Source organism: Loxodonta africana, chromosome X, assembly GCF_030014295.1.
Source record: "Loxodonta africana isolate mLoxAfr1 chromosome X, mLoxAfr1.hap2, whole genome shotgun sequence".
Taxonomy (NCBI): domain Eukaryota; kingdom Metazoa; phylum Chordata; class Mammalia; order Proboscidea; family Elephantidae; genus Loxodonta; species Loxodonta africana.
In genome coordinates, this window is record NC_087369.1 from 18,535,198 (window position 1) to 18,551,500 (window position 16,303).

General features: G+C 42.7%; 1 protein-coding gene across 2 annotated transcripts in view; it reads left to right on the forward strand.

Moving 5' to 3' along the window:
- The window catches only part of REPS2 (RALBP1 associated Eps domain containing 2), a 216,295-nt gene that overhangs the window by 111,867 nt on the left and 88,125 nt on the right, over positions 1 to 16,303 (forward strand). For both annotated transcript variants that reach the window (XM_023555186.2, XM_064278045.1), the window contains exons 6-7: positions 9,053 to 9,191; positions 12,485 to 12,548. In XM_023555186.2, the coding sequence (XP_023410954.2) occupies positions 9,053 to 9,191; positions 12,485 to 12,548 (203 nt within the window). The remainder of the gene's footprint in view (positions 1 to 9,052; positions 9,192 to 12,484; positions 12,549 to 16,303) is intronic.

Sequence of the window (16,303 nt, forward strand, 5' to 3'; positions counted from 1 at the left end):
ATTGTAAATGGTATTGATTTGGTGATTTCCTCTTCGATGTTCTCTTTGTTGGTGTAGAGGAATCCAATTGATTTTTGTATGTTTGCTTTGTAGGCTGATACTCTGCTGAACTCTTCTATTAGTTTCAGTAGTTTTCTTGTGTATCCTTTGGGGTTTTCTGTATAAGATCATATCATCTGCAAACAGGGATACTTTTACTTCTTCCTTACCAATTTGGATGCCCTTTATTTCTTTTTCTTGCCTAATTTCCCTGGCTAGGACCTCCAGAACATTGTTGAATAAGAGTGGCGATAAAGGGTATCCTTGTCTGATTCCCATTCTCAAGGGGAATGTTTTCAGACTCTCTCCATTTAGGATGATGTTGGCTGTTGGATTTGTATAAATGCCCTTTATTGTGTTGAGGAATTTCCCTTCTATTCTTGTTTTGCTGAGAGTTTTTATCATGAATGGACGTTGGACTTTGTCAAATGGCCTTTTTTGTATCAATCGATAAGATCATGTGGGTCTTTCATTTATGTGATGGGTTACATTGATTGTGTTTCTCATGTTGAACTATCCTTGCATACCTGGTATGAATCCTATTTGGTCATGGTGAATCATTTGTTTGATATGTTGTTGAATTCCATTGGCTAGAATTGTGTTGAGGATTTTCGCATCTGTGTTCATGAGGGATATTGGTCTGTGTGTTCTGAGCGCCTTCCAACCTAGGAGGGCTCATCTCCCAGCACTATATCGGACAGTAGTGTTCTGTTGTGATCCACAGGGCTTTCATTAGATACTTTCGGAGTAGATCACCAGACCTTTCTCCCTAGTCTGTCTTAGTCTGGAAGCTTTGGTGACTGTCCACCATGGGTGACTGTCTGATTTGAAATGCCTGTGGCATAGCTTCCAACATCATAGCAACATGCAAGCCACCACAGTATGACAAACTGATTTCATTAGGTGATCAGATTATAGAATTAAGCCTGATGCTTCCATTTGTCATGCAGAAATGGCTTCGCCATTGGGACCGGGCAGAGCTCCTTTCGTTTGGGCCTTGCTTGAAGGATATATTAGTTAGGATAGCAGTTGCCACAACACGTATGCCCTAGATTTTCATGACTTAACACAATAGGCATGTTTCTTACTCATTTAACAGGTTGGCAGGCACTTCCCTCTACATGGTGATTCTGACCCCAGGGCTCCTTCTGTTCTTGTGACTTTGCTGTCCTCCCCTCACTTGGAACCAGGGAAGGGCTAGAGAAGTGTCCCAGGGTGCTAGTCCTGCTTGGAAGTGGGCAGGTCACTTTGCTCACATTGTATTGCTAGCACTCAGTCACATGTCTGTGCCGAACTGCAAGGGGGACTCATTGTGCAGCCACAGTCAATGACACCTCTCCACCAGGCATGGTGGAGTTTGAATTGTTGGAGGATGTCTGGCCGTAATCCCATATGTAAGCACTGCCATCATTTGCTTCCATGACTCCCCTTTTCCCCACTGTCTGTGGGTAATCAATTCCTGTGTTCTGTAGAGTTGCCATGAGTCGGAATTGACCCGACAGGAGTGGGTTTGGTTTTTCCTTTCTTTTTTTTTTCCTTTAGGCAGATCAGTACTCACTGGAGCTCTAGTGTAGACTCACAGGCCCATTAGCCATTCTTTCTCTTTAGGGTGATTGAATTTTCATATTTTTGCCCATAAGATCACGTTTTGATCAGTGGTTGCAGAATGGCCATTTTATCTCTAAAAGATTCTTGGTGGTTGGGAGGATAGTGCCCTCGTGTTTTCATTGTAGACTTGGTGTAAGCTTTTGCTACTGCACATGATTTGTTGACTGAATGACCGAAGCACCAAAAGGACCCTGTTATAAGATGTTTCTCCCTTTTACGTGAAGTGGCTGGATTCTGTATAGAATAGTTCCAAGGTAGCTGTTAGAAGACACCTCCAGGGTGAGATCCTGTTCAGCCAGAATTCTTCTATGGTTGAAATGCAGTATCACACCGTTTTTCAGTTCTCCTTGACAGTGCCTCCTTGCAATTCATATTCTTCACCTATGCTTTACTTTTAAGATACTTCAGGGCTAAATGTCACCTTTTGGGATTGTATTAACAATATTACTTTTTAATGAGTCTTTTGAAGTCGCTTTCATTATAAGCAGCCTGTTTTCCCCAGAGGTAAGAACTTGCTGTGCCAAATATTTGCATTTGACTGGAAACAAAACTCAGGGTTTGAATGTTTTAAATATAAGCAAACCTAATTCTTCTGTGTCTGGTGAAACTGTGTAATGAACCCTATGCATGCAACTTAAGCAGATGTGGAAGATTTCGCTTTCTCCTTTTATTTTTTCTTTACAATGTTGGTGGAGCGCAGAATTGGCACCAAATAGCAAATATGGCTGCCCAACCAACGAAACCACTGGAGCCAGAACTGAACTGGGAGAGGCCTCTTCAGGTATATGTCAAAGTGGATCTTTTCCTGGTTCTGGCTTCCACTTGTAAGGGCCAAGGCTTTCTGGCTCTCCCACCCCCATTTCTCATTGTCTTCAGCCTTCTCAATTAGCTATTCTCTCTTTGGTGACTGACTTTTCAGATCTTTGTCAGAACAGTTGTGTGCTGGTTGCTGTGGTCAATTTATAGGTTGTTCAGAGGAGATGGTTCTGTGCATCTGGGCTCTTGAAGCCAGCTGGCCCCTAGCCTCTGATGAAGAGGGCCTGAGTTGCCACTCCACCACTGCAGTGGGCCCCCCCTCCGCCGCCGCACACTCTGATGTGGCCAGATGGCTCAGTGACAAAGAGGAAAACCCTCAGTGAGGTGGACTGACATGGTGGCTGCAACAGTGGGCTCAGACATACCAATGATTATGAGGATGGTGCAGGACTGGACAGTGATTTCTTCTGTTGTACATAGGGTTGCCGTGAGTTAGAGCCGACAGCACCTAATGACAATGGCATTCTCAATACACTCTGGGCCAGGATTGCTGAGGTAGCCTTAGCTGGTCGTCTTGCCTTCAGTCTTGCTCTTCTCCATTTTCCTCGCTGAAGTGCTCTTTCTGTAACTCAGATCTGATTATTTCAATTGCCCTGTTTCAAACTTATCTGTGACTCCCTACTGCCTTCTAGATGCAGTACCCGGGCATTCGTAATCTGAGCCTTGTTTCCTGTCTGGATCACCTTGAGGCAACCTACTCACATGTCTGGGCACTGGCAGCCTATCCCCTGTATGTAGCCCAAGAGAGCTATTTTCAGGAGATGGCCTTTTTCTCTCATTTTCTGGTGTCTTTGCAAATGCTGTTCCTTTTGCATGTCTTGGCCTGCATGTTCTACAGCATTGCTTCTCAAACTTGAGTGTGCCTGGAATCACCTGGACGACTTGCTAAAGTCCTGACTGCTGTGCCCTGCTCACAGAATCTCTGATTCAGTAGGTGTGCGATGGGCCCTGGAATTTTGTATTTCTACCAGGTTCCTAGGGGATGCTGATGTGGGTGCTCTGGGGACCACACTTTGTAGCAAAGCTCTAGAGTACCTTATCATAGCACCTGCCTCACTGTTCTGAGATTGCCTGCTGGTCTTTCTCTCTCATCGGGCTCTAGGCTTCCTGGGAAGAAGAATCTGTCTTATTTATCTAGTGCTGCTATAGCAGAAATACCACAAGTGGGTGGCCTTAACAAACAGAAATTTATTTTCTCACAGTTTAGGAGGCTAGGAGTCTGGATTCAGGGTGCTGCCTGTAGAGGAAGACTTTCTCTCTCTGTCAGCTCTGGGGGAAGGTCCTTGTTCCTTGGTTCCCTGTGATCTTCATGTGGTGTGGCATCTGTCTTCCCCCATCTCTGCTGTTTCTCTGTTACTAATCTGCACTTTTTATGTCTTAAAGGTGTTTGGCTTAAAACATACCTTATACTGATACGGCCCCTTGACATAACAGAGAAAACCCATTCCCAAGTGGAATTATAACCAGATACAGTGGCTAGGATTTACAACATATATTCTGGGGGACACAATTCAATCCATAACAGTCCACCCTTTGACTCCCTAAAATTCATGTCCTTCCCACATGCAAAAATACATTGACCCCATCACATCATCCCGAAAGTCTTAAATCAACTCCAAGTTCCAAATCTCATCTAAATCAAATTTGGGTGAGACTTTAGGGGTCTTCCATCCTGGGGAAAAAATTCCTCTTCATCTATGAACCTGTGACACCTAGAATACAAGTTATCTGCTTCCAAAGTACAACGGTGGAACAGGCACAAGGTAGACATTTCCATTACAAATGGGAGAAATTGGAGAGAAAGGAGGGATAACGAGCATTAAGCAAGTCCAAACCCCAGCAAGACAAATTACATTAGCTCTCAAGGCTTGAAAATAATCCTCTGTTCTCAGAGACCATCTGGGCGATGGCTGATGAATGTGTTTCTTGTGACTAGTGTCTGAAATATTGTTGATGTTCAGTATATCTGTTGGATGAATGAAGGAGCAGGTGTCACTGTTCATGCAGTGAAGTTAAATGATTTTGCTTCTTGTAGCGGATCAGCCTTCTTTTGGAATATTTCAGCTTAACGGTATGTTTTTACCTGTCCCTGAAATACTCAGTTAATAGATGAAGAACTTGAGAACTCACCTTATAGGCCAGACCATGGGTGAACCACGGGAAGGCAGACAGGAACTTCTATTAGTAGATCACATACTTTAAAATATGAAACGACTCGTAGGTTTGCTTTCATTAAGAGCCACATAGAGCAGTGTTTCCCAGTCTCTTTCAATATAAATCATACCCCTGAACTTACTAGAACTTGTCAATAAGAGGACCTCAAACTCCCTTTTAGTATCTATGATGTACTTGCTAGGGACTGCGTATGGAATAGAGGAGATATGGCTTCAGCCCTCCAGGTTGAAACCGTAGTGAAGAGATTTCAGAATACTTTTAATGTTAAAACTGTGTGGTGCTTACCATGTTTATAAGAGGTTCATATATTTTTTTAAAGATACTCAAATCATTTGATTTGTTAAAGCAATTTAAAATATACAGTGAGAAGCAAGGGGAAAGAGATAGGGGTAGTAGGTTAACACATTTAGTGTAAGCTGGTTGAAGGGCCATGCTACCTATGGGTTACACAATGTTCATATGCCCTCTCTCTTTCTTGTAGGCCTTCTTGATTTTAGGGAGCAAGCACTCACCTGGCCAGCTTGACGTTTTCTTGAAAGGGAGGTGAGGTTGGGTTCTCATGGGAATCTAAGAAATGAGAGACAAGGAGTGGTCAATTGGTCCTCAAGATTGGGAGTTCTTGGTTATTCTTGCTTGTTCTGCCATTGGCGAGCCTTGCCTTAATTGCCTTGAGTTGGCCTCTCTGTCTGCTTATCTTTCAACTGCTGTCCTTGCCCCTAGGGCTATCATAACAAAATACCACAAAGTAGGTGGCTTTAAAGAACAGAAATTTACTGTCTTATAGGTCTGGAGGCTAGAAGTCCAAATTAGGGCCTTGGCCGTGTTGATTTCTTGTGGGGACTTTGAGAGAGGAACGGTTCCATGCCTCTCTTCTAGCTTCTGGTGGCTGCTGGCAATCTTTGGTGTTCCTTGGTTTGTAGGTGGATCCTCACATGCTGTTTTTTCTTGTGTGTGATTCTGTCTCCCTGTCTGTCCTTCTCTTTTTTATAAAACACCACTCAGAAAGGATTTGGATTAGGGCCCACCCTACTCTGTTATGACTTCCTAATTTAACTGATAACATCTGAAAAGAAAAAGCCTATTTCCCCAAACAAGATCACATTCCTTGGTGCAGGGGTTAGGACTTCAGCATATATCTTTTTGCAGGGCACAGTTCAGTCCAGTACAGCTGCCAACAGCCATCCTTACCCCCTACTCTTTATATCACTGCCTACCTACAGGTTCTGCTGATCCTTAGTTCTTAATTTTAAGGCCCACCTGGCCCTATGGCCCTGCTGTGCATGTGTTCTGGGCCTGCTTTCCCTGCTTGTTTTTCTTTCTGTTTCTTTTCCACTTTCCCCATGGATAAGCATCTCGCCTAACTTGTTCTTGCTAGAGAAGAGCTTTCCATGCCAGAGCAGCCGAAAGGCCGGCATCCTATGTGTTCAGCCCACCCTGACTCTGACTTCTTTAGGCATGACCAGAGGTCAGGTGGGTCACATGGCTCCACACATGGCTGCCGGGGCCACCTCTGTAGCAGAGCTGTGAGCTGAGCAGTGCCTCTGGAATGGCAGGTATGTGAGGGACATGAGGGAGCCCTGCAGGGCAGTGGGATATGAGGAGTGGGTAGGATCTGAGCAGGCGGGGGATCAGAGGAAGGGCATTCTGACTGATGAAAAGGGAGCACGTGGGCAATGGAAGCCTCTGTGAGCAAGCAAGGAGGAGGCTGGTGACAGGGCCCTGAAGGACAGGTAGAGGAGATGGATGTTTTGTAAGGCAACAGGCCATCTCTGTCAGCTTTTAAGTAGAGGACTCAGTTACCCTCTCCTGTCTGTCCCCAGTGGCACAGTAGTTAAGAGCTTGGCTGCTAACCAAAAGGTCTGCTCCTCGGAAACCCTATGGGGCAGTTCTCCTGTGTCCTGTAGGGTCCTATGAGTCGGAATCGACTCAACAACAATGGTTTGGTTTGTTCGTTTCTGGAACAGACTCAAGACTTGCTAAAAGGCCACTGAAGCCACTCAGGAGTGAGGGGATGTGGCAGAGGAAAAGAGTGAGCAGGTGGTCCCTGGCCTGAAGAAAGAGGAAACATGGATAATAGTAAAAACAGCAGCAACTGGGTGTGGCCGAGTAGTGACCAGTAGGCAAGAGACCTGGGACATATTCTAGGGGAGTAGGGGCTTCCATGTCAGAACCAGGGGATGCAGCAGCCAACTCCCAACATGGAAATATCTGTGCCTTCATTCACTGTGAAGTGGGGGGACAAAGCTCTCTACCTGGATCCCACCTACTTTGAGAAACATCTCTGTGTACTTAATTGTTCACTTGTAAATGTCTGTCCTCGTCTTCCCTGCCCATGCTCAGGCTTTTATGTTCCTTTGGGTCAGCTCCTTCTTTCAGGGCTGACCTGGAGGGCCCGCATTTCTGGGGTTTTTTCCGCATTGTAACGCGGCCAGTAATCCAGTCCAGTTCCAGCTGACGTGCCTCCAGCCTGTGCTCTACCTCCGCAACGCAGGCGGACATCTGGCTTCGCTCAGAGAATGCGCTGCTAGAGCAGGGCTGTGGAATTCGGTGGGCACATTTGGAAAGTTGTGTGGTCCAGTGAGTGCTTGGACTGACTTTTGGTCTGCCTTTCTTTCTTTCTTTCTTTATATTGCTTGCTTATTATCAGAATGATAGGGGTAAAATTCCGTGTATAGATAATGTCCCAGTATAAAGAACTCTGGTATGCAAGAACCTGGCTTTGAGCAACAGATAAAAAAGAGGATAAATATTTATTGATGCAGGGGCTCACTGAAGTGTATGGGCACGTTGCTTACACTTGCTGAGGTTCGGTTTCCTCTTCTGGAGAAAGGGCAGTAATGCCTACTATGCCTTACTCTGTAAGTCTTAAGCTGTGCAAATGAGAGAGGGGGTGTGAAATACTTGTAAATTCCAGAACACTCTATGTACTTACGATATTAATAGTGATTTCCGGACATTTAAATATGGTTTGATTTACATTTAGTAGAAACTTATTATGAAAAGCGATCTGTTAATTACTAATGACTAACACTCATAAAGCTCTCAACTTCTTTATGTTAGCTTCCTCTGACCCTCCTGAAGGATTCAGGTGACTTATTTGAGGAATATACCCTCTGCTGGGGACGTTCTCACTCAGCGCTTGTGCTGCTGTTTCTACAGGAGATACATCTCATTCCCCCGGCCCTCCCAAAGCATCCTTAGTGTTTAAGTAAAAGAAACCAAGCCCGTTGCCATCGAGTAGATTCTGACTCATAGCGACCCTATAGGACAGAGTAGAGCTGCCCCATAGGGTTTCCAAGGAGTGGCTGGTGGATTCCAACTTCCAACCTTTTGGTTAGAAGCCAAGCTCTTAATCGCTGTGCCACCAGGGCTCCAGTGTCTGAGTAATAGATAATAAATTTCAAAATTGACATCTCAAGGTTATGTCCCGGCTCAGAGTTTTATACAATCCCTTTTCTTTTCTGAACATTGTCAGAGGAGAGACAGGTGTTCCCAGGAGAAATTTCTTCCTGGAATGGTGTGTGTGTTGGGGCAGAGGTGGGAGAAGAGATGCTGTCTTGTTTAGGGACAGTGGGTAGAATACCCTCCTAATTATGGATTCCTTGAGGGAGTGTTCAGAAGCAGGCAACTTGATGGCTTTTTAGCAGTAATATTTCTTCCTTTCTTTGCTAGCCTTCTTTTGTCCTTTAGATCCACCTTCCTTGTGTTCTGGCTTGGTTCCGATGGTCCTTAGCATGTAGCACCCCTAAGTCTTAGAATGGATGAAAGAGATGGAACAAAGCCCCAGGATCCTCCCACCAGCATCTGTCTTTTTGCCTTTTTGCGTCTCTTCCCAGTGGCCAGCATAGCCTCCTGTTTTCCTGTATTTCTCTGCTTCGCTGGGCTCTGAAATCCTCAAATTTGGCTTGCACGCCCCCCTAGTGGTAGGTCTGATGCATCCCTTGTTACCCTTAATTGTTTCCACTCAACTCTTTTACTGAGTATTATTACCAACTTGCAAATGTAGAATCAGAGATCTGGTAGTTTCTTTTTACATGGCTTTTTAAAGAATCCTGATTATTTTACTATCCAGTCAGCTAATCTGAAAGGATCAAAATGTGGTGACTATTTGAATGATTGTCTTTTTTATTCTTCCTTTACCACATTAGAAAACATTTTGTTAGTTACCAAGTGTTCAGTATTTCCTGCTCAGTCTTGTTAACAACTTTGGGGAATACAAAAAGTGTAAAGCATGCTGTCTGCCATGAAGAATTTTACATTCTAGTTACATTTTAGTTATGTGTTGTTTAAATTTATTCCCTTGAGGAAAAAAAATAAGTGTAATGTATAATAACTTTTATTGATGTTGATTTTTCTATTTCATCTCAGTAAAAACAGATTCTCTGAGCATTGGCTGCTTTCTTTCTTTTTCAAGTCCTTTTCAGTGGAGAGAGAACCGCAGGATAGCAACAGTAATTACCCAGACGAACCCTGGAGGATAACAGAGGAACAGCGAGAGTACTACGTCAATCAGTTCAGGTCCCTGCAGCCTGACCCAAGTTCCTTCATTTCAGGTAATGAACGTGGATGAGTGAAAACATGGGGTCCTAGGTCATCATTCTCTCATAAGCCACAGTAAATATCTTGAGAAATAGTTCAAACACAATGAGTGCAACAACCTTCTGAAATTTCAATTTGTTTTTCTTCAAGACTGAATTTCTCATCAACCATAAACCAGGCAGAAAAAACAAAACAAAACAAAACAAAAAACTGACAATGATGCATGCATTTGGGAAATTGTGGCTTAGTTTCAAAGGGGTTAAGTGGGAATTTGGGGAAACCTGGTCCCGATCCTGCGCCCTTTTAACTGGAGCTGTTCTCGAAACAATTGAGCTTGGCACCAAGGCAATACCTTAAATTGCTTACTAATTATATTAGAGTTAGAGCAAGGACATATTGTAGCCTTCTAAGGAATTAGTGTCACAAGTCTCTTTTTGTTATACAGGTAGTCCTCCACTTACGACATATTCGAGTTATAACAAACCATACTTATGGCTGTCCATTTTTTTGGTACGTCTTATCGTTAGCAATATGTTACAGTGCGTAATTCGCTGTGTTGTCATTCTCAGATATTCACTCGCAGATGTTCAGTTTTATGATTTACTGTTCAAAACACTGCCAGATTTATAAAGATAAAACAAAAAAACACTGCCGTCGAGTCGATTCCGACTCGTAGCGACCCTATAGGACAGAGTAGAACTGCCCCATAGAGTTTCCAAGGAGCGCCTGGCGGATTTGAAGTGCCAGCCCTTGGGTTAGCAGCTGTAGCACTTAATCACTACGCCACCAGGGTTTTCTGTTATAAAGATACTGATAATAAAAAGGCAACAATAATGAAAACTAAAAAAAAAAAAAAAAATGAAGTATTTTACTTACGTCAGAACCAACTTAAGACGGAATCGTCGGAAAGGAGCCGTTTCATAAGTCAGGGACTATGTATACACTTCATGGGTCTGAATTCATGTTCATTTTCTTTGGCTCAAGCCTTTGTCTTCTGTTTTTTTCTGAGAGAAATTAAAACGTAAGTGGAAAATTGGCCAGCATTTTTATGTCTATATATCAGTTTTTCTGAGCTGTGTTCAGAAGTACATATTTATGTTGAGTTCTTATGCAGAATTCGAACTGAAAGGAACTGATTTAATTGCTGTGTGCCAAAATTTTACTGGGTCAGTGAGTAAACAGAGAAATAGAAGAGTCTGGAAGAAAAATTCATGAAGTTTTCTTTTTATACTTCAATCTAGAAGAGTAACAATATGTTATTGATAACTGTAACCTGACATATTGAAGTGTGGAATAAGACTAATTTTCTCTCATGAAATAAGGTATGTAATTAAAATATATTGATATAAACGCAAACATCATTTACTAATTGGTGGTAATGGCTTTACTGAAGGCAGAATATTGAATGAAGATCGCAAAAAACTAATGTTGACGATATGGTTGAAAAAACTGAGCAGAAAGCCAGATTGCATGTATTTATCACTTGCTAACCCTGCCACCTGCTTGAGAGAGTCTTTTCACAATATATGCAGATACTTAACCAAGTATAAATAGGTATTTGGTAGGAATGTTTTTCTTTTCTTTTAATTTTCTATTACGCAGGATTTCAAATGTAGATAAAAGTAGCGTGGCTATCACACAGCTCCAATAATTTTTGTTTTATATCTCACCCCATATGATTTTGAAGTAATAACCAGACCATTTCATTTGAAAATGTTTCAGGGTGTGTCTCAAAAGATAAAAAAATAAAAAAGCTTTTTTTTTTATCGTGCTTTAGATGAAGCTTTACAGAGGAAACTAGTTCCTCATTAAACAATTAATACACATATTGTTTTGTGACATTGGTTGCCAATCCCACGATGTGTCAACGCTCTCCCCTTCTTGACCTTGGATTCCCCATTACCAGCTTTCCTGTCCCCTCCTGCCTTCTAGTCCTTGCCCCTGGGCTGGTGTGTCCATTTAGTCTCGTTTTATGGGCCTGTTTAATCTTTGGATGAAGGGTGAACCTCAGGAGTGACTTCAGTACTGAGTTAAAGGAGTATCCGAGGGCCATACTCTCGGGGTTTAGATAAAGCTTCTTTTGAAAACACAGCCACAGTTCTTTGGTAGACCTAAAGCAAATGAACACCGATTCCTTTATATCACCAAGTCTTCATTGTTCAAACTCCTGCGATTGTCTCACCTGTGCCCTTTTTAAAGCTTAGTTTGACAAGATCAAGAGAGGTTCATATATTGCGATTAGTTGTTTTTTTTTTTAATATCTTAATTAAAATGTAATTCACATACTCTAAAGTTCACCCATATAAAGTGTATGATTGACATAGGTACATTTACAATGAATAGGGAATGTAGCCCACTGCCAGTCTATCAGTTTGTCATACTGTGGTGGCTTTCGTGTTGCTGTGATGCTGGAAGCTATGCCCCTGTATTTCACATGCCAGCAGGGATACCCATGGTGCATAGGTTTCAGCAGAGCTTCTAGACTAAGACAGACTAGGAAGAAAGGCCTGGTGACCTACTTCTGAAAATTAACCAATGAAAACCCTGTGGATCACAACAGAATATTGTCTGATATAGTGCTGGAAGATGAGCCCCGTGGGTTGGAAGGCACTTAAAATACACAGTGGCCACGACAATGGACTGGAGCAGATCAGCCCTTGTGAAGATAGCACAGAAATGGGCAACATTTCGTTCTATTGTACGTGAGGTCACCATGAGTCAGAGCCATGGCAACTAACAACAGCAACAACAAAGAAAGTAGCAAGAGGTTCCTGAATAAGTTTCTCAAAGAACCACCCAAAAAAAAAAAAGAACCTCCAAGAGACCTTAAATCTCACAGAAAAATCTTTCCCAAAATGTCTGTCTTATTTCTGTGCAGTGGGATTAATGGCACTAATTTTCTTCGTATTGCAGCCTTTTCTACCATGACCTTGTGTTCCTTTTCACCCTTTCACTGTAAGGGCTTGACAGATTTTTCCTTTCATGCTTTTGAAATTGGCCTTTTAAATTTTTAGTACAACATTTACCGGTTTTTAGTAAAAACGGAGAAGACGTATCATCTGCGTCTGTCATAATGAGTATTAGGTCGTCGTTTCCCTGGCCTTCTTCTAATTCACACATCCTTTTAAAGGCTTTTTATATGTTGCTGTTAGCCACATGGCTCGCAGTTGGCTTTGATGGATAAATGCTGTATTTGCGGCTATGTTAGGGATCACTGAATGAAGAAATGGTGATTTATTGTTATGCAGGTATAAATGCTGTACTAGCTAAGTAATTAATGGTTTCTTTAAACAATGACTCTTGACAGGTTCTGTGGCTAAGAACTTCTTCACTAAATCAAAGCTTTCCATTCCAGAACTCTCCTATATATGGTAAGTACAATTTAATGCCGTATAACAGCTCCCAAAATTTGGCCTCTACCTTTGCTTTTTTGAAGCCTTATCTTTAGAATGTTTTGAACAGACTAAAAGAGTGACTAGAATTCTGATTTTTGTTGCCACGAAGATGAAATAAGCTATTGTCCGAAAGGACAATGAAGAGTGCCTGGCACACACTGAGCATCATAAGTGTTAGCTATTATTATCCTCCTCGAAACCCCTTTTCCATTTCAGCAATTATGGACATATTAGAATATCTATCTTGTGTATTCTGTTTTCAGAATTCTTTTTCCACTTGGTGTGATGCAAGTAACCAGAGGACCTTGAAACCCCTATTCTTTCTAATATTTTGTAAGGCTGGGTGAACAGATAAGGTCAAGGACTGTTCTGGCATTAAATTCGATCATTCTGGGTGCCTCTGAGCTTCATCAGTTGGCTGTGTCTGTCAGCCTGGGCCTGGATTCTGATTCGCAGCTGCGGCCTCCTCACACTGTCCCACTGAGCCTGCCACAGCTCCGGCCCCAGAAGGGCTGGGCCAGTGCGCACAGATGGCTCCATTTGCATTTATGAAAATGCTCGGAGCCTCTGCAAACCCTCGGCTGTGTGTGGACTGGTTCTACCCAGGACTGGGCAGGAGACCACACTGCGATAAGTACGTAATGAAAACATTGGAATGTTTACCTAAACCTTTTTTTTCACAAGGATTTTGTTGAAATTATGAGAGGATTTAAAATCTTGTCATATTTTGTGCATCTTACTGGAAAACAATTACAGTAATACGTCTGCATGCCAGTGTAGCTGGGGCTCTGGACCTGGGTTTAGGTTCTTTAGCGATATACTCTGGCTTAATTTTTTTTTTTTTGGTAACAACAAGCATTATGTTAGATTTTAAAGCTAGGAAAAAGTAATCAAATTATCATTTTGAAAATAATACAATCTGTTTTGGCAGAATTCCCAGTCTTAACATTATTGGCAGGAGGCTTCCTATCTTTTTCTGGAGACATATCCCTGAAAGCTAAATGGTATTATCTTCATCTAGCCCTTGAAAAGCAGTTCCTTGGCTCTTCCCTCTGGGGAACAGCTATTTCAGGGTTAAACAGAACAAAACATAACAAAAAAAGACCCTCAAACCTTTGGCTGTGGATTCCAATTCATAATGGGTAGAACTGCCCCACTGGGTTTCCAAGGCTATGATCTTTGTGGAAGCAGAGTGCCAAATCTTTCTCCTGTAGAACAGCTGATGGGTTCCCACCGTGCACCTTTCTGTTGACAGCTGAGCACTTAACTATGGTGCCACCAGGACTCCTATTTCCGGGTTAGTGTATTCTAAATATTTGAGGAGGATTCAGGGTTAGTGTACTCTAAATATTTGAGGAGGATTCAGGGTTAGTGTACTCTAAATATTTGAGGAGGACTCAGGGTTAGTGTACTCTAAATATTTGAGGAGGACTCAAGGTTAGTATACTCTAAGTATTTGAGGAGGACTCAGGGTTAGTGTACTCTAAATATTTGAGGAGGATTCAGAGTTTGTATATTCTAAATATTTGAGGAGGAGATGAATAGTCCAAAAGAAGTTATGGAGCTTACCATAGATCGTTTTTCTTTCGATGAGGAACACCATTCTAGTACAATTCAGTATAAGTTTAACCTCTGGACATGCTCTAATGCATGCATGTATACTTGTCTGTGTACACCTAAGAGAATGGTTGAGCTTAGGGAGTCTTAGTTACTTTGGCAAATAGTTTTCTTAAGTAGGTCTGTGCCTTTTAGTGTGGAACAATGAGATAAGCCTTTTCATGAGGCTTCCTTTGTTCCTTTCTGTCTTATCTGGTTCCAGCCTTCCCGAGTTTGCTAGCTTTATCTTAAAACATAATTCAAGAAATATTTATTGAGTGGATTTGTATTTTCCCAGGAGGAAATTCTTGAGCAAAGAACAATTTGATACAGAAAATTTACATGACTGGAAAATCTCACAGTTTTTCCTTAAAGTTGAGAAACGAAGAGCCAGAGCAATGAAACATGTGCTTTATATAAACTGCATTGTTGTTGTTGTGTGCCACTGAGTCCATTCCAACTCATAGCAACCCTGTAGAGAGTCCAAGGAGCGGCTGGTGGATTCAAACTGCCGAGCTTTTGGTTCGTAGCCTGAGCTCTTAGCCACTTCACCACCAGGGCCCCATAAACTGCGTAAGGGCTGGGAAAGTGGTGAGCTGGTCAAGTGCAGCCCTTCCCTGCGCCGTCTGAGCACCAAGTACAGGGCTCTTTGCCCCAGGCCGCTGTACTGACTGAATGCCTGTCAAGGGCTGCAGAACTCTGTGTGTCATCATTCTTCTTATGAAACTTTTTGAAAAAGATTGTGGCGAATATATATGTAACGAAACATTTGCCATTTCAGCATTCTTAAACGTGTACAATTCAGTGACATTGGTTATGTTTATCATGTTGTTAACCTTGTTCGAGAGGAGCCCTGCCGGTGCAACAGTTAAGCGCTCGGCTGCGCACCGAGAGGTTGGTGATTTGAACCTACCAGCCGCTCCACGGGAGAAAGACCTGGCAATCTGCTCCCATAAAGAGTACAGCCTCGAAAACCCTATGGGGCAGTTCTACTCTGTCATGTAGGGTTGCTTTGAGTCAGAATTGACTCCATGGCACACAATGACAACAGAGTATTAGCAAGAAGCCCTGGTGGCGCAGTGGTTAAGTGCTCATCTGCTAACTGAGAGGTTGGTGGTTTGAACCCATCCAGTTGCTCCCGGGGAGAAAAGACCTGGTGATTTGCTTCCATAAAGATTACAGCCCAGGAAACCCTATGGGGCCATTCTGCTGTGTCACATGGGGTCACTGTGAGTCAAAAATTGACCCGATGGCACCTAAGAACAACATGTTTTTCAACCATCATCCATTACCCATTTCCAAAATTTTCTATCACTGTTAATAGAAACTCAGTGTCCCTTAAGCAATGAGTCCGCCTATCATTTCTTGTCCTGTATACCCAGTGTTGTAAAACGGACCTACCAGGGAGCCTGAATAATTTACATTTTTATTTATATAGTGCTGCTGATGCCAGCGCTATCAATCAGCATTTGTCTTCCTTCGAGCGGCCCCTTAGATTTCAAATGATTTTGGCCAGGAAGGTTTGAGGATCTTACAGGACCACCACAAGAGAGCCTGCGAGTCGTGTATGCACGTCGGAGCCTGAGTAACTTTCCTTCTGTCTTAGTTATCTAGTGCGGCTATAGCAGAAATACCACAAGCATATGGCTTTAACAAATTTCTTCTGTCACGGTCTAGGAGGCCAGAAGTCCGAATTCAGGGTGCCAGTTCCAGGGGAAGGCTTTCTTTCTCTGGAAGCTCTGGGGGAAGGTCTTGTCATCAACCTTCCCTTGGTCTAGGAGCTTCTTAGTGTAGGGACCCCAGGTTCAAAGGACATGCTCTACTCCTGGCCCTGCTTTCTTGGTGGCCAGAGATCCCTCTCCTCTCTGCTCGCTTCTCTCTTTTATATCTCAAAAGAGATTGACTCAGCATACAACCTAATCCTGTAGATTGTGTCTTGCCTCATTAATATAACTGCCTCTAATCCTACCTCATTAACATCATAGAGGTTAGGATTTATAACACATAGGATAATCACATCAGATCACAAAATGGTGGACAACCACACAATACTGGGAATCACATGGCCTAGCCAAGTTGACACACATTTTGGGGGGGACACAATTCAATGCATAACACCTTCTAAGCCCTACGTT